This window comes from Stigmatopora argus, chromosome 15 (assembly GCF_051989625.1).
Source record: "Stigmatopora argus isolate UIUO_Sarg chromosome 15, RoL_Sarg_1.0, whole genome shotgun sequence".
NCBI lineage: Eukaryota > Metazoa > Chordata > Actinopteri > Syngnathiformes > Syngnathidae > Stigmatopora > Stigmatopora argus.
Window position 1 is genome coordinate 3361636 of NC_135401.1, and position 18385 is coordinate 3380020.

General features: G+C 43.5%; 2 protein-coding genes across 8 annotated transcripts in view; one reads left to right on the plus strand and one right to left on the minus strand.

Moving 5' to 3' along the window:
• The first annotated feature begins 1485 nt into the window (after positions 1-1485).
• Positions 1486-5505, plus strand: insm1b (insulinoma-associated 1b). The gene has a single exon (XM_077621335.1). The coding sequence runs from the start codon at positions 2740-2742 to the stop codon at positions 4258-4260; it is 1521 nt and encodes a 506-aa protein (XP_077477461.1). The 5' UTR covers positions 1486-2739; the 3' UTR covers positions 4261-5505.
• Positions 5506-6713: 1208 nt separating this feature from the next.
• ralgapa2 (Ral GTPase activating protein catalytic subunit alpha 2) overlaps positions 6714-18385 on the minus strand; it is a 188374-nt gene continuing 176702 nt past the window's right edge. For 6 of the 7 annotated variants that reach the window (XM_077620367.1, XM_077620368.1, XM_077620361.1 and 3 more), the window contains 2 exons: positions 14912-15033; positions 6714-8859 (listed from right to left, as the gene is read on the minus strand). In XM_077620367.1, coding sequence (XP_077476493.1) covers positions 8705-8859; positions 14912-15033 — 277 coding nt within the window. In that variant the 3' untranslated portion in view covers positions 6714-8704. Of the gene's footprint in view, positions 8860-12255; positions 12914-14911; positions 15034-18385 lie in introns of those variants that run through there. The other variant, XM_077620365.1, reaches the window with a different exon arrangement.

Genomic DNA, 18385 nt, shown 5'->3' on the forward strand with positions numbered 1-18385 from the left:
GACCTATATCTGCCAACATATACATTTTTTATCATTTCAAATTGTGTACGCCATATAACAACTTTAGTACAGGATCTTTTTAGGTACATTTTTTTGTAAAACCGATCTCGTTTTACCTATTTCCGCTCTAAACCGGATCGTCTCAGTCACTGGTAGCAGATGTCTGTTAATATTGTCATGCATTTTTGTTCCACCTACACAGAGTTGAACCAACGGGGGTTGGGCTGAAATGACATGCACCTGATTGCAATCCACTGATTGCACTAACATACCACATTTGATTCTAACATACCACATTTGAGGACAGGTATCACACAGACAGACATCAAGCAATCCAAAAGAACATTTTAAAATTTTACAAAAGCGTTAATTCACAAGAATCAGAATTTCTAAGTGTTAATTAAAGTTACCTTTTTTTTTAAGTTGGCTATCCATTTTGAATGAACACACTTGTGTGGGCGGGGTAGGCTTTTATAAAGATTTAGCCGGCACCTGTTGAAAACCTGGCTTTAACCTAAAGAAGGCATATCTTGCAGTGCAGTAATTAAAGTGAACGCTCCGAGAGGCCATAAAAAAAGAGGGTGGAAAAAGTGGGGGGGATGACAACAGACTCGAGGAGGCCTCCTGACTGCAGCTGTATGCTAATTAGGCACCCGGCCGGCCTGGGCTTCCAGTACAAGCCCGGACAGCACGCGCCGACATTGCGAGGCCTGCAGCGGCCCACGCGCTTCCCTCAAAATGACATGGCGTGACAGAAAGAGGAACTCGTTGTAACGTCATCCAACTATCAACAAAAAAAAATGAGAACTCCCATTTCAGACAAAAATAATAGATAAAGCCATTGAGGGAGGAAAAGAAGACGTAAACAAAGCTTAAAAATAAATTGGCATAACCATAAAAGGAAAAAAATAGGTATTTTGGAAATGAGATGGAGACAATTCACTTCCAAAAAATAAAAATTTAAGGTAAGTAAGTGCAGAAAGAGGTGTGTGCTTGCAGGCAGGTGATACACACTTGCACACCCAAAAGCACACACCCCCTCATACACACGCAGACACACACACATAGACACACACACATAGACACACACACAGCCCCATTGAGAGGAGGAAAGCGCACAGGCCTGAGGCTCAGCTCCGATTGTGTAATTATTTGACTTGGTCATACTGCAGCTTTATGTAAATGAGAGGAACAATGTACGACGACGTAGATTAATTCCTCCCTGGTCTGCTGACTGAAAGGGGAAAAGAATGCTCTCTGGGCCAAGTGGCGCATGGCAGACTGGAAAAAAAGCCCAAAACTATGTGTAAATTGGATAAAAACAGCTTGAATGTATACACATTTTTGATAGCCTACAAATACAAAGTTAGAATTCCACAGAATGATCTATTCAACTATTTTTGCATTAATTTATAGGTCAATCTTTGAGCTCATTAGCTGCCATTGAGATCATTAGACGTCTAATTTGTTAGGTTTTTTTAAATATAGAGGTCATTCTTTGATTGCTTACTACCACAGCACATACTCTGCCAATACTATAAATTCTATATACTTGGACTGGTAGTGAATTTGTTGCAAGCCAATAACAAAATCTTGCCTGATATAAGCCATATTTGCACACTTAATATAAACATTGGGACCTGAATGACCAAAAATATGATTTCCACATCTGTGGATACTCTGTCTTTAAGGGTTTGGGTTCTTTTTTCTTCAAATGATCAAAAATGGTCACCTTGGCTATAAGGTTTAAAAATAAGAGTAAGAGATGAAAATTTACAAATGACCAACACTTTTCTTGTCCTTTGTTAACTACTGATGAGTCACAGGCAAATTGCTGAGTGCGTGTGTCGTTCCTAAACGAAAGAAGAAAAGAAGTAAAAGAGGCAAGGCTATTTCGAGATAGGCAGACGTGACTATTGTGCCCAAAGACCAGAGGGTCCTCTTATTACTTATGTATGCAGCGAGATGTCTGATTTATAGGTGGGGTTAAACTACCGAGAAAGACACGTGCCCTAGAAAAAAGACCCCCTCACCTCCCCCACCTTGCAATGTTGCATAATAAAAACAAACAAACAAACAAACAAACAAAAAAACATCATAGTATAACTGCTCGATAGGCGTCCAATGCCATGCAATTAAAGTGTTTTTGGTCTCATCTATTCTCAAGCCATTTTGAGTCAAGTCTGCAGATTACCTTGTGCAAATGCGCCCCCCTCCCTAAAGGAAAGCCACAAAAGCCACGGCGCGTGTGCGTGTATCGGGAGCCATCCGAGCGTAAAAAGAGGAGGGCCCCGGCGTGTGCCTCCTCCGTCAAGGAGGGGCCACATTAATGCAATAAACCGCCAGGGCATCTGCTGAGCTATCTGCACAGCCTCCAACGAAATCCACCCAACGCGAGGCAGCCTGGCTGGATGGCTGGGGGCCCTCCCACATCCCATCTCTCATCTCCCACCTCCCACCCTCCACTCCACCGGGATCGCCGAGACGTCTGATTGGCCGGGGATGCTGCGACCAGGGGGGGCGAGAACAATAGCATCATTCCGCCATAAAAAGAGTGGAGCTATGCCTTCCAGACGAAAACATTTCAGCGAGAGCCGGGGCAGAAGAGAGGGGAGATAAAGTCTCACCATCGTCAGGTGTTATTACCCGATTTTTTTCTTCTTCCCCAGTTTCCAGCATCCTGGATACTCGACACTGCGTTCGCATTCTTCAAGTGCCTTTCCGCCGCTCCCAGCCAACATGCCCAAAGGATTCCTGGTCAAAAGGAACAAGAAGTGCACGCACGTTTCGTACAGGACTCGGCCGGACGAGGACGACTTCCAGGATCCCCCTCACCTCAGCCGAGGTGCCTTCCCGAACCGGCTGCAGCCATGCTTACCGGCGGCGGCGTCCCCGGATCTCGCGCCGGTGCCCAAGGCGGAGAAGCCGGCCCAGTTCGGCAACCCCGAGGCGGCGTGCCAAGCCCTGTCCAGTCCGACCCGGCCTATCAGCAAAGAGCACGACAGGGCGTATTTCGAGCGCAGTTTCAATCTGGGCTCGCCCATTTCCGCTGAGTCATTCCCGACCCCTGCCTCCATCTCCGGCCTGGACCAGCTCCTGTACGCGCCGGTCGACTTGAAGATGGGCTCCAGCAACAGCAGCCGAAGCGGTACGATCAGCAGCAGCAGCAGCAGCTCCAGCGGCGGCGGCGCCGGTAACAACGGCCCGGGGCCGGCCTCGGCTTCGGCTTCTGCTTCGGCTTCGACTTCGGCTCCGCCGAGCAACCGGCTCGCCGGCACCAAGAGACCCGCGGCAGGAGGGTCCGACAAATCCAAAGGCGCTCCCAAAAAACCCAAAGCCATCCGAAAGCTCAACTTCGAAGACGAGATGACCACCTCCCCCGTGCTGGGCCTGAAAATCAAAGAGGGTCCGGTGGAGGTGAAGCCCAGGGCGCACGCGTCAGGATCCAACAAGCCCCTGGGTGAGTTCGTGTGCCAGCTCTGCAAGGAAGCCTACGCCGACCCCTTCTCCCTGGCCCAGCACAAATGCTCCCGCATCGTCCGCGTCGAGTACCGCTGTCCGGAGTGCGACAAGATGTTCAGCTGCCCGGCCAACCTGGCCTCGCATCGCCGCTGGCACAAGCCCCGTAGCGGGGGAGTGGGCACCGGGGGCGGCGTGGGGACCGGAGGCAGCGGTGGCGGCGTCCCGGCGTCGGTGGCTCCCCCCTCCGCCAAAGCCGAAGTGGCCACCAAAATGCCCCCCGCGGGGCTGAAAGCCGTCCTGGAAGAAGCCAAAGACGCCAGCGACAGAGACAGCCCGAGTCCCAGTCTGTCCGAGTCCGGTTCGGACGACGGCTCGTACGACTGCCACTTCTGCGGCAAGAGGTTCAAGCGGCAAGCATACCTAAGAAAACACATCGTGGGACACCAGGTGCTGCAGAAGAAAGTGGCCGAGGAGCAGGGCTTCCCGGCGGATCAGGCGCCGCTCCCTTCCTCCTCCTCCTCCGCCTCCTCCTCTCCGGAGGATGCCTCCAACCAAAGCCCCCTCAACCTGAGCCCCGCGGACCGCCTCCTGTGTCCCGTGTGCGGGGAGAGCTTCACGGGCCGGGCGGGCCAGGAGCGCCACCTGCGTCTCATGCACTCGTCCCAAACGTACCCGTGCAAGTACTGCCCGGCCACGCTGTACAGCTCGCCGGGGCTGACCAGGCACATCAACAAGTGCCATCCCTCGGAGAACCGCCAGGTGATCCTTCTCCAAATGCCCGTGCGGCCCGCCTGCTGAAAAACAACAACAAAAACAAAACAGAACTCGTGCCTTTGGATCTGGAGGAAGAAGAGCATCGACATGAAAAAAGGAAAGTTGTAGGGGTGGGTGATACTCCTCGACAACGATAGGCGTCCAAATCGTGAAGTCTGACGGCAAAGGACCGTCTTTCACCGCCATTGACGGCAGTGGACGTTCAATCCAATGGGACAGATTGGACGTCCATCGCCGTCAAAGGCAGCCAATGTCTTAAAAACGTACAAAAATGGGCGTCCAATTCGTTTAAACTGAAAGGCCTGGCTATAAAGGACCATCTTGCACCACCGATGGACGTTCAATCCAACGGGACTGACTCTCAGGCACGTTGGATTGGACGTCCATCGACGTCAATGTTGGCCAACGAGTTAAAAACAGGCAAAAAGTCGGTCCAATCATGCCAATCAATGATTGTTGAGCGCTTCTCCTTCGATTTCAACTTTATTTGAAAAATCTTTCCTCAAATTAGTTTACGGAGAAGCTTAGTTTTGACTGTTAAAGGGTATTTTTTCTAGGACAGCACATGTATTCGACGATAGCTTCTAGACCTAAGAATTGTTCTGAAATCCGTCAAAGCCTTTCTTTCGTTCTTACTTTAAAAAAATGACCACGAACGACAAAATGATCAAGTTTGTCTTAAAAAAAATGTGTGACTGAAGGATTGTCCGTGAAGTAGAAACCATAAATGCCTTTAGTTTAGTCCGAAATAGCCTCCATCTCATCCAAAATCTTGCTGTACAACTGCCTTAAAGAGTCAACATAGATTGTTTTCCTTTACAATGCTGGCACATATTATTCTTATTCTTATTATTATCATCATCATTATTACAATTGAAGATTGTTGCAATATTTTTTGGGGGTCATCATATGTTTATTTATTTATTTATTTATTCGAATGATTTTATGTAACTTATTGATGTGTTTGTTGTGATTTCCCCTCTTTGTGAATCGTTCTGGCAGTTTACATGTCGTTTAGCCAAATTTAATTTTTTTGGGACTAATTTATGAGTTATGACAAGAGTCGTGGGTCGGGTTCTAATCATCGATATCCACCACTCTTGTAAAAAAAGGAAAAAAAAACACGAAGCTCTTAACTTAGATGCAATCTTTTTTTAAGGACGTTATTTTTTCCTAAATGTTGGCTTTTATAGCGCTTTGATTGTATGTGTATATTGTTGTTGTCTATCGAAATAATAACAATAATAATAAAAAATATTTTCAAAACGACCATTTAGTCTCTGAGGGCTTTCAATTTGATGGGGAATGAGAATATTTGAAAATATTGCTGTATTGTACAGGGTTTTTGTACATAAATACACAGTGTGATCAACAGGAATTGGAAAAAATAGGATTATAAAGTTAAATGCATTTAGTTTCATTGTTATTAAACACGTCAAGAGAGAAAAAGTTGATTTCCCTTTGGCAGTTAACACAAGGGAAAAAAAATACATGCTGTGTTAAGAGGCTGAGTATGACCAATATTAAACTTAATGATTGAATTTACTTCTTTTGTGTGGATAATTAATGTTCACATGCATAGTTAAGACTGAGATAAACTCACCTTGGATTGTGAAATAGCAGAGAACTTTTTTTTTGATCAATTGGTTAAATTAAGGGTCAGTAATTAACATTATTGCACTCAAACTGACACTTTGATTTTTAGTACATTTTCCAGTCAGTCCACTGAATGTAATGCATAAAACAGCATAAAAAATACAACTTTTTATAGTCTTGGATTTATCAAATTATTGAAATAATACAGAACAAAATATATTACAATACTTAGCTAAAAAACACAAACTCAACAAAACGGTTTTGGTTGCGTCTGTCTATTTTCATTTAGATTTAACTGGAGAACACTAAAATATCAAATTTGTTAAATGCCAATTTAATAAAAAATGAAGTCACTGGACATTTCATGTCTTCTTCTTAAAAAAAAACTTTTCAATGAGCTTGTCAGTCTTCCAAATTTGCAAACCTAAATCTAACAAGGCTGCACGTGTAACATGGAATCTTGACAAAATGTCTCGGAGGAGCCAGAACACGCAGCCCTAAATCTCCGAACCAAGGAGTGAAAATGAGGTAAGATTAGGCTTCTTTTTCAAGTTTGAGCTCTAAAATGACAGTCAAGTGCTTTTTTCTGTCGACTTAATGGGGGGAAAAAAAGGCGAGGCAGGGCACCCGAAGGTGCTTGGAGCCATTGCACCTGCACCTCCCAATGAGGCTGCCTCCATTATTCAGGCCTCCTCCAAAACGAGGTTTAGCAGCAGGGGAGACAGATGGGAGGAGGGTCAGGTTACTCCTGCTGCTCCTAGCCAGACCTGGCCCAGGTCGCAAAGCCCGGACTTAAAAAACAAAACAAACACACATACACACACGACAACTAACGTATCCATTCCGATTTTTCTTAAAAATCAAAAAGAGACGCGCAAATGTACAATTTTAAATTCCATTTAATGAAACCTTCTTCACAACGCTAATAAAAGATCATTAAAAACAGCCCGACGTGGAAGAGAAAAGAAATCTTCAAGATTTCTCTCTCTTTTTCTCATATCCAAATAATATATTACAGGTATTTACTATCTCTATTTATCTTCCGAAGATGCTCAAAAGCCCTCAAATTTGACACCCACAAAAACAAGGAGGAAAACAATCGATTTCTTCGCAAACATTTCTTTCTTGGTTCACCTGGAAGTGCACGGACGTCATGGCTACGCTACAATCTTTCGACATTTTTTTCAAGTGATTTAACGGACGGATTTGTGCATTTTTTTCCTCTCGCAAATGGGGGGAAAAAAGCAGGAAAAAAATTTCTCCAGCTTCAAGTAGCTGCTTTATCCATAAATAAATAGGAGTGGAAAAGTAAGGCATATTCACGTACCAGATGGGAATAAACTGCAACCAGGGCGGAGCCCTTAGAGGCTACCTCTGCTGTTCACGGTGTGCAGAAAACACCTGACTACCATGGCAACAAAAGTAGCTGGGAGAGGTGAGAGCGCCAGCCGGGCTGTTGCTCGGAGGCCTCAGAGAGTTCACCTCAGGCATGCCACGCCAAAGTCGCCCTTGCGTGTCACGGGAACCGGGAGGAGGAGCCGTTTGCAGGTGAAAGACATCAGGGAAAAGGGGAGCGCCTATAATTAAGAGGAGCTGCCATTCTGAATCCATCTGGCTTTGTTTTGTCGTGGGTCGCGAGGGATCAGGAAAAAAAAATAAAGGGACGGCTAAGGAGAAGGTAAAGGGCAATGGTGGTTTGTCTACAAAGGAAAAAGTGGACAGGGTAGAAGCAGGAACGGTGAGGGCGATGTTTTGCGGATAGTCGTTAGCGTGAGGAGTACAAAACAAGACGGGAAAAATAGTTACGGTGTTTTTCAGAGTATAAGTCGCACCTGTGGAAATAAATGAAAGGGAGAAAACATAAACAAGGAGCACTGGGATATAAGGTGCATTTTTGCGGGGCATTTTTGTATTGATCAGAAAGCAAAAACAGATATTATTTGTTGAACTAATAGTAAATAGGGAACAACTGACGAAATAGGCAGCTGTTAATGTCTGAATGTTAACAGTGGTTTTGGATAGCTAGCCTAAAAATCCTAATTCATGCTGTTGGTGGTGAGAGTAGAAAAATTATAAAAGATATTCGTCGGAGACCCAGCCAAACCACGAAAAAGTGCGACTTATATATCGGAAAATACGGCGATAGAAGGGGAATGTCGATATTGAAGTGACAGCAAAATGTAAAGAAACAAACATTTGGGCGTTCAATGCTTGTTGGTCAGGGAAGAAAATGGGGAGGAAAAAAAATCAATTGCTTGAATGCTGGAATGTCAATGTCACGGGCCAAGCTAACTAATCGAGGAGGAAAGAGACAGCAGGAACTTATTCGATTACCGGACACGAGCCCATGTTAACAACATCACAATGCAATTACGAGCGCAGTCTTTTCTCATTCCAGCAGAGTTGCATAAATCAAATCATGACACAATCTATCTGAATCGGTTTAAACAGAGGAACATTAGAGTGATTAAAACAACGACGAGAAAAATCCGACAACGTTCGGATGCCCTCGAGTTCGAAAAGGACTCTCCCATTGTCCGCTCTCGTATCAAAAACAGCCAACGCTGCTGCTACTTAACGACAAAACGTCCCCGTTACACCTGGGTAACACTTTGGACACAATCTGCAAAAAATAAGGTGAAAAGAGGCAGGCGCCATAAGGAAATGAAGACGCCAATTTCACAGGATTGCTTTCCTCAAATGCATTAGAGGACACAAAAAATAAAATAAAAATAGTGCTGCTCACAGTCAGAGCTGAAACAAAGTGACCGATTGCCACTTTCGCTACAAATTACGTTGTTCTCCCGTTAGCAGTGAGCTAACGGGGACAACGACCAATAAGACTTTGGACAATCGGAGTCTGAATTTCAGCTCAATTGGACGATTTGCTTATCGCGCTCGCCGATCGGCGGAGTCTTCCAGAGACTCGGTTTCTGGCGGCCCGGGGCATGGTGGGGGAAACCTGGTCCACGGGCTCCGTGGACGGGGTGCCGGAGAATTCTGTGTTGGTGCTACTGGAGAGGGAACCTGCAGGTGAGAAATTTGCAAGGGGGAGAAAGAGAGTTATAAAACAAATCTATGGATGACAAAGTCAATTGTTGCAGTTTTTCTGTGTTTTTTTTTTTCATACATGCCGTCCTGCCCTCGAGCCAGAACACTCCAGTTGAGCCACCGTTCACGGCTAACCTTTGGGTTGCTAGCTTCGGGAATTGGGATGGCGGCAAGAGGAAGCCACCGTCATGCCAACTAGAGCTCATGTGGGTTAGACCAGTTTATTTTTGGCCCCAAAAAGTTACTTCAGTTCCAGCATCTTGGAGACGCAACTTCTAGCCAATGGGAGGCTAGCGAGGTGTTGGGAGATAGCCAATGGGAAAGCAACACTATCATAACAACAACAACAAAAACGGATATATGAAGTGTATTTACATTACGGGGGATGTTTAATTTAGTTTGACGTTTCGTTACTTGGCTTGCAAACCCTTTATTTTGAAAGTTTACGCTGTTTCACATGCTGAGGAAATCATGAAGAATTGAGAGTTCCAGATTGTCACAATAGAAAAAAAAAGACTGACGATTCCAGGTCAAACTATACATCAGTTTTCAATTCTCTCTTGCTGTGAGCTGTTTTGTGTGCGACCTTCAAGTCAAATAATTTGTCCCTGAAAGTTTCCAATGGAGAATTATGGAAAACGCAGGGAGGTGGGCACAACATGTTGGTGAGGACAATCAAACCCACCTCGGTCCACTCGCAACCCCCTGCCCGCCTTTGCCCCATGAGGAGAGTTTAAACAACTCCTTGGCTTTGTTGGGAAAGCATCTGGTTGCCTATTTTCTTTCCCTGTCCTTTTATTTGCTGCCATTTTTTTTTGCGGAGCATCTCGAGTTGCAGAGGCTAAAAGGAACGGCAGATGGCTGGAGTAACAGACACTCAGCAGCACAGTGGACACCGGTAGCATCCAGGGGCTGGAAGAGGGGGGGTGTGTACGTATGTATGTGTTTGGGGGGGGTCCTGACATTCTCTGATTTGCATATGAATTAGGGGTGCGAACCTCTGGGTATAACGATAATATGGCGATAGTATAGAAATTCTCGATACGTGGGTCAGGAAATGATTCTATTAAATTTCCTGATTTCCCCCCTTTTAAATCAAGAATTGAAAATTTTAATCCATTTTTTCTGTGTTTTTAGTTCAGGAATCATTTAGTAAAATCTAAAAATATTTTCTGTATTCCACTTTAATATGGAACATGATTAAAGAAAAATGGTTTCCTTTCGCAATTAAAAACAAATGATTAAATTTTCCCTTACTAAGAAAAAAAAAAGCTCAAATAAACGTTGTTTTAGATCTATAAAAAACGGAATATTTGGGGCTTTTAAGCCCAGTTCTTTGAATCCATTTATAAAAACAAATCTAAATATTATATCTAAAATGGTCCGGCCCACATGAAATCGAGTTGACGTTAATGCGGCCCGCGAACCAACCCGAGTCTGAAACCCTTGGCGTACAGCATAAAACAACTTTGGGATGGGATTTTTTCTTTTTGTAAAGCCGATCTGGTTTTACCCATTTCGGCTCTAATCCGGGTCGTCTCAGTCACTGGTAGCAGCCGAAAACGTCATCGTCTTATACTAATATTGTCATGCTTTAAGCATGATATGCACACGAACATTCCCCTTTCATCCCTCCGCCTTTTCACTATAAAATATAGCGCGTCAGCAAGCAATGTACCCAGACAGTCAAGCTGTCGGTGTCATACAGTGACATCTACAGAATCTTGAATTTAGTGCATACTGATTGGGCATCCCGTCCACTTTGTAGAAAATTTTAGACTTTTAAGTGCGCCTTATGTGAGTAAATATGTGCCGTGTTGCATTTGATCGCTTAATAAGGGGAATTGCAATCATTAATAAGGGGAGCAATTGGCCGAGGTTGCCAGATATGCCAATCCATTTGAGATTCATCGGTCACCAACCCTCCCATTTATGGCAGCTAGTGCGTTCATTTTGTTTTCCAGTTCATATAATGCATTCCTGTATTCTTCGACACTAATTCCTACAGTAAACACTCATTACATGCGAAAATTGAATCTACCACGAAGGCAAATGATAGACAGGAAGTCGCCTCATTTGTTTGTGACTGCGGTACCACTTCACCCACTCAGGCTTCCCTATCCATTTAGTGGCCCATTAAAACCAACTGCTGCAAAGCAGCAATATCTCTTAGAACGCGCTGCTTAATTACTGCGGTCGCTCGTGTAAGAATGACTTTAAGTCTCGAAAGTTCCAGCCAATCGCCGAAATTGTCATCGCGTGACGTCGTCGTTTCCACATCTAGCTCTACCGACGGTTTCTCGGAAATGGAAATATCGCCAAGGTTACGACGCGGAGGGAACGCCGGAAAAATTGTGGTCGGTGACCCAGCGGTCCCTTCAATGGCGGTTCAAACGAGGCTTCGCATGACAAAGACGTCTTCCAGTGCGGCAGGTGTTGGTCTCCGAGTCGCCTCGGGCAAACTCAAAACGGGAGGAAAATCATGGAGGAGGGGAGGTGGCTTTAAAAAGAAAATGGAGAAAAAGGAGATAAAAGGCACTCCGCATGCAGAAGCAAGGGCCAGAAGTGTAGCCGTATTGTTCATGCTGCTACTTAGTCAGGTGCTAATTGTCGCCAGCGCTCTCAATTACTAGCATGGCCTCGACAGGAGGACGCCCGGCGAACAAACAGCTTGGTTTTCGCTCTCCCTTTGTCAGTGTGATCAGTAAATAAAGATTGGTTAGTAGTGGATGGGGGGCGGGGGGAGCGGGCAGGGCGGGGTGGAATTGAGTTACAAATGCGAGGATGCATGAAGGAGCAAAGGGTAGGTCGTGGCTCTGACCCGGCCGGGTGCTTACCTTCGTCATACATAGTATTTGGACCGTTAAGAAAAATTTAATCTAAAAAAGGGAAAGAGAGTAGAGCATGACATCAGACACTCGTGGACAGATACAAGTGAACACAGCGAATGCAAGATGGTTGGACGGCATGAGTGGTGAGGTTGTGAACTGACTAAGATTTTTCGCTTTGAAATCAGTGCCATTTAGAGAAACACAATTGTGAAATTTGGCCTAAATTTGAATGGCAACAAGACGCTTGAAAGCAGTGCACTTTATGACGAGACAACATTTCAAGACTGAATGATTTGTGACAGCGTCTCAGGGCCAAAATTGGCGTTGACTTTACACACCAGTGGATGGAAAAATAAAAGCCAATTGAAAAAGTTCCATTCCACGAAGAACAAAAGCAAAAATGCGCTTATACGCACTTTACGTTCACTTCAAAAATGGGGAGCATCACTTTAATCTTACCTACTGATAGAACAGATTACGAACCAAGACATGATTTTAACTAAATTTAGCTAAGCCATTGCGATGGTGGGCTAGTAATATTCGATAACAATAACTATAACATTGATTTCCCAGTTTTTGTGAATTTTCTTGTCGAAAAGTCATTTCCAAAGTGTAAAATGGATGACATTTTGATGGTTAAATTCATGCCAGATGTCATAATGCTGTTTTTACGTAGCATGGTGAGGGCAAGATGGACTGTGGAAGTTTCGGACATATCCAGATGGAAAGAAAAGAAAGGAAGGGGCAAGTGTTCTTCACAGTAACAAAGTGTAAAATGGGTGAAATTTTGATGGTTAAATTCATGCAAGATGTCATAATGCTGCTTTTACGTTGCATGGTGAGGGCAAGATGGACTGTGGAAGTTTCGGACACATCCAGATGGAACGAAAAGGAAGGAAGAGGCAAGTATTCTTCACAGTAACAGACTAAATCACTGCAGGGGAACTGAGTACATAGCATGCAGCATATGCACTTTCAGTAGACCCCTGCCAGGGGCTTCCACTAAACTACATCTCCCCCAGATATATCTATTAATGGGGATGAGGCTTGGGGGTGACCTAAAATGGACATACGGATGTCGGTGGGCGCACTGGTTGGGTGTCATGCCGAGGGTGAAGGAGGCAAGGCAGAATTCTTACAGTCCATTTTGGCCCAAGGGTATTCCATGTCCCAAACCATTCCCGGCCAACGCCTGCACGCTGTTATGAAGCATGGATGACATGTTAGTGGCAGCAATGGTAAGCGGAGCAGAACGAAAGGATGGAAACGCAGAAAAAACAACCACGGATAGACACAAACGCATGACGGGAGATGACGAGAAAGAACTGGAAAACATGGAGGTTCAAAACCGACAGAAAAGGGCAAGCAGAGTGAAAAGTAACATTAGAATATTGCAATTACCACAGGATTAAGAGCATGCGAGCTAGTCACTTTTTATTGCTACCCATGTTGACTACTACTTATACTACTTATTTATTATGTTGATCACTTATTTGTCTATTACTATTTATTGATTATTTATTTATCATTGTGTTTGAACGTCTCCAAAACCATGGAATTCATCCTGGACTTCAGACGGAATAAGGCCACTCCGATCTGCTAATCTCACTTGGACTACTTATTTATTTCATATTTATTGATTACTTATTTGTCTGTTTGATTGTTGTTGTTGATATTTGAGCACTACATGGTGAAAGCTTTAAATCTCATTATACTTGTATAATGACAATAAGAGCATTCAATTCAATTCAATGTATACATGGCTATTTTTTTGTCTTTACTCAATTAATCAATTAGAGCAAGGGTGTCAGAATCGGGTTGGTTCGCGGGCCGCTTTAACGTCAACTTGATTTCATGTGCGCCGGACCATTTTAGATATAAAAGTTAGCTTTTTTTATTTAAATGGATTAAAAGAACTGGATTAAAAGCCCTTAATATTCTGTTTTTTTATAGAACTAAAACAATGTCTTTTTTTAAATATATTTTTAGATTTTACAAAATGATTTATGAACTAAAAACAGAAAAAATGGATTAAACAATTACAACTATTGATTTAAAAGGGGGAAAATCAGGACATTTAATATACATCTACACTCTTCATTTTAATTTGATCCTAAAACAGAAAGTCGGCACTCATGATTTACTTTCCCGGGCCACACAAAAGGATGCGGCGGGCCAGATTTGGCCCCCGGGCCGCCACTTTGACACGTGAATTAGAGTATAATTTTCCATGTAAAACTGAGTCGTGACAAAATAACATTTTTTTGGTCAGGACTGCATATACAGTCAAATAAATATATTTGAATATTTAAAAGGCTATTTTAAAACAACAGATGACTGATATGCCGCATTTAAATTGAAATATCACAAAAAGGCTGCGATATTACAACCAGGAAGAAATGTCATTATACTTGTATAATGACAATAAAATGCATTCAATTCAATTAGAAAAAAAGTAATGCCGAAAATTTAGGGTAATTACAAAAGAGTCCAATTTTGAGGAGGCAAAATCGTGCAAGTTCCATATGTAAATACCGATACGCGCATACCTTCGCATCGTGTTTTTATTATCTACTCAGTACCACAAATCTGTCTTTTAATTTGAATTTGAACACGTATAAAAAAATAAGAGTCCCAGCGGTGTGCTATTGTATCCTGCTCTCCCTCCAGAGTGCTCGTTGAGACCAAGCGAAGGAGAAAAGTGCAATGGCGTATTGATTTCCGTGCAGCTGCCGATCGATCAGCGCTGGTACGAGTAGGGAGAACAAGATAAGGCACGCACTGGATTCTATTCATCATGAAGTGATAAGAGTCCTGTGCTGACATCTGCGAGCCGCCGTCTGCCGGATGGATCTCTTAAGTGTCGGCCAATGATCTCATGGCGACGCGCGCCCGCACGTTGGCGCGCACGCCGAGGCCCGAGAGCCATTTAACAAGGCTTGCTCATATTCGCGGCAAAGACGGCGCACAAAGTGGCTTGAGGAGCCCATCTTTGAAGTCCCTGTTGTCTGATATTCAACGGTAAAGATGGGAAAAAAGAGCCGAGACGGAGAAGATGAGTGTCGGCTCCTCGATCGATGGGGACGGCGGGTAAAAAAATAAAGATGAGGGAGGAAAATGAACGAGGTGGATGGGAAAATGAGGGGACGAAATGAGGAGAAGGATCGGAAGGACGCGTCCCGACGGTCATTTCTCACCTGTCCCACTCGTCGGGTAGCCGGGGGAGGGGGAGAAGACCTGCGAGGCAAAGTCTTCAAACGTCATGACCTCTCGGTGATTCTGGACGATTGCTTCCAGGTAGAGGGCTCTCTCTTCATAGCTATTGGAGGCTCGTTAAGGAATATAAAAGAGCAAAAGAAGATTTGCTTTTCTCAGAAACAGACGCTGATGGATACAAAATTGGGTGAACAGTATTGCATTTTATGAAAATACGTCCTACAATTGAAACCAGTGAAAGAATGTAGTGCTTTTCTGCAAGCGTCATTAAAATAACAGTCATTCATCCATGGGAAGATTACACAATTTAAACAGTGTAATGGCATGTAACATTGCTAGATTATTTGATAGATTCAGTCATTCATCCATGGGAAGATCACACAATTTAAACAGTGTAATGGCATGTAACATTGTTAGATTATTTGATACATTCTTTCAGATTGAATGTAATTGCAAATATATTTTACTTTAGTTAAGTTATTGACAGCGATAGTGGACATATCTCACCGCCAATGGGTTTAAATCTAATATAACCAAACCATACAACACTAAGTAAAATGTAATGAATTTAATGGAGTGTTGTTCGAAAAGGGTCCATGCAAATCTAACATAGTATTTTTTCAAACACCTTTTTAGGCTATTGTTATCCCAAAAGCTGTTATGTTATATTAACAGGTGCCTATGTTGCCTGTTGTTCCCTATTTTACTATTTAACGTATGTTTGTTCTTAGTTTCTGGTCAATGAAAAAATTGCCCCCGACCAAAAATGCAACTTATACTCCATTTTTTATTATTAGGCTAGTGCTCAGGTGTGACTTCTATACCGAAAAATACGGTAGAACAAGACTAGTACCCTCTCCTGTTGGCCACTTTTCCGTATCATCATGGGGAAAATTGAGGCTATTTGAAATTTGGGTTGAAAATCAGCGGCTACAGCCTGGGCGACCAGAAAGCAGGATGACTGGAGGATTTAAAATTCTGGGAAAACTCCAAATAAATACAGAGCTGCAAAATAGCTGCAGCTGGGGGTGGAAAACGCTCCGAGCGCCATTATCATGTTATTATTGAAGATGTATCTTACCAAACCTGTTACGGAATGGAGGGAGCGGCCGGGTAAAATATGCTAAAGGAAACTATTGAATAAAATATATCTTTCTGATGGCATGACGACAGAGAGCTGGATTGAGACTGACTATTGCCACTGCAGTGTGCACCAAAAGTGTGTATCTGTCAACCTTGGCCAATTGCTGATTTTACAAAGTGATTTTTGAACTAAAAACACAGAAAAAATGGATTAAAAAATTACAATTATTGATTTAAAAGGGGAAAACCAGGAAATTTAATATAGATCTATACTCTTCATTTTAATTTGATCCTAAAACAGAAAGTCAGCACTCATGATTTACTTTCCCGGGCCACACAAAAGGATGCGGCGAGCCAGATTTGGCCCCCGGGCCGCCACTTTGGCATACACAATTGGAAATGATCAAAAAATGCATGAAATATGGTAAAAACTAATACGTTGACTGTAGAGTGCATTGGAATAAGATTTTCAAAAACAAACATACAAACAGCCCTCATCCCATTAGCATGTGGTAGCGCTGGGCGTAGGTAAAGCCAAGGTTGAGCTGAGATACATTGGACAGGGCAAGGAAACGGCGGTCTGGGTTGGTTAGATAGGACGAGACAGTGAGTGGGCAGGAGGCCGGCTTTGGGCACATGCCGCCACAGCAGGGGCCAAGGCAGCCATGACCAAAGGCTTTGAGGAAGGCATGGTGAAGTGGGGTTGACAGGCAGCTGAGCCACAACACGCCAACGGTTAGATGGCCAAGCTGCTCACAAGGAAACACGGGGGCCGGGTGGGGGTGGGTTCAACAAGACAAAGGCTAGTGTGAAAGAGAAAACTGAGATGAAGGTAGCATCAGTATGGCGGCATATTGAAGAAAATGCTCATGTTAAGAATATATTGAAATGTTACTATATCGGGATAGTTAGACCAAGAATCCATATCACGTAATAAAAAGGTGTTGCTATTCAAATGAAAAGGAACCAACAGGTTGCTAGTAAGTTATCACTCGAAAAGTGTTAATGATGGCACAAGAAATCCAATCGATTGGGTCATTTTTGTTCATTCTAGGAAAATTAAACCCTCCCAGTTCAAATGGATTGGAGATCTCATAATGCTAAACTCATTGAAACTCAGAGCAGAACAAATACATTACATTATGTTGTGATATAGAATAAACTGCCCCATGTATCGATCATTTCCATATCGTGAGCCTCGTATCGCATTGCCGTTTACCCAAAAGTTCAGATTCCTACTAAGAATATTGAAAAAAGGGAAGAAAATTGACCGTAAAATGATTATGTTTCACAGTGTATCGGTCCTACGGTCATAACACAGCTTTCTATCCAAGCGTTGGACAAAATGTAGACATCCCAGGAATTGCTGCTATGGTAACCTAGGCCACGGCTCCGCGTTTCGAGGGTTATACGGATAACAAAGGGATGGAAATTTTGTTTGTAAAAGTGCGCACAATGTGTCTGTTTCAGCGATAAGTGGCGGACAAACACGTGAAACAAGGAGTAAATGAAAAGAAATGAGAGAAGTTAAGAGCCAAGCCAACAAATGATGCTGGAGAAAGACAGCGAGGCTCAGCACATAGTTGGTCAACAGAGCCATATGGCCATCCATTATCAGAGATGCAGATGACTGCAGGCCTGTTATTGAGATTCCTAGAGCAAATATTGACTCCAGCTGGAGCAGGCGCTCTTCTCACTCTGACACATGCCTCTTTTCCAATACCACTTACTTCCGCTGCCCTACATCGGATTTAATGGAGAAACTTTTACTAACGAAATGACCGTGATCGAAAGACAGGCATGCGTGACAGGAGACGTGCGGTGATTAGGAAAAGGTGTTTTCCAGAAGCGTGAACACCAGAATCATCAGTTCATCCAAGTGAATGGAGAATTCTATCGAGGGGTAAAAAAAGACTGCAGCGCCAAAATCGGACCTGATGCACAGCAAGGGGTAATCTTTGCTTGCCCGTGTTCTGTTTCTCTGCTACTGCCTCTTTCTGCTTATCTCTAATTACTTAGCCAGGAGTACAGCGTGTTCCCGTTCATATTCAGTCTTTGCTGCCTCCATGTACTAACGAAGGGCAATCAATCAGGGAACACACCCAGAAGAGCCATGTAAGGATTATATTCATGTCATGGGTCTGTTGTCAGTCATTTTTTGGGGAAAACATTGACACTTATAATTGCTGAACATCTAAAATGTAATAAAAATCCAGCTGTAATTTTGTAAGGACGAACCAGGGAATGGAAATTTAATCCTAAAGGCTTTGTAATGTACAGATTTGAGTGTGTTAAAGGTCTACGCTTTCGGGTTTAGCATTGAAATTGATTGATGGCATTGAAACTAGAGTATTTATTTCTAATTTTACAGG

Coding starts and splice junctions, on each gene's coding strand:
- insm1b (XM_077621335.1), top strand. CDS start 2,740: ATGCCCAAAGGATTCCTGGTCAAAAGGAACAAGAAGTGCACGCACGTT.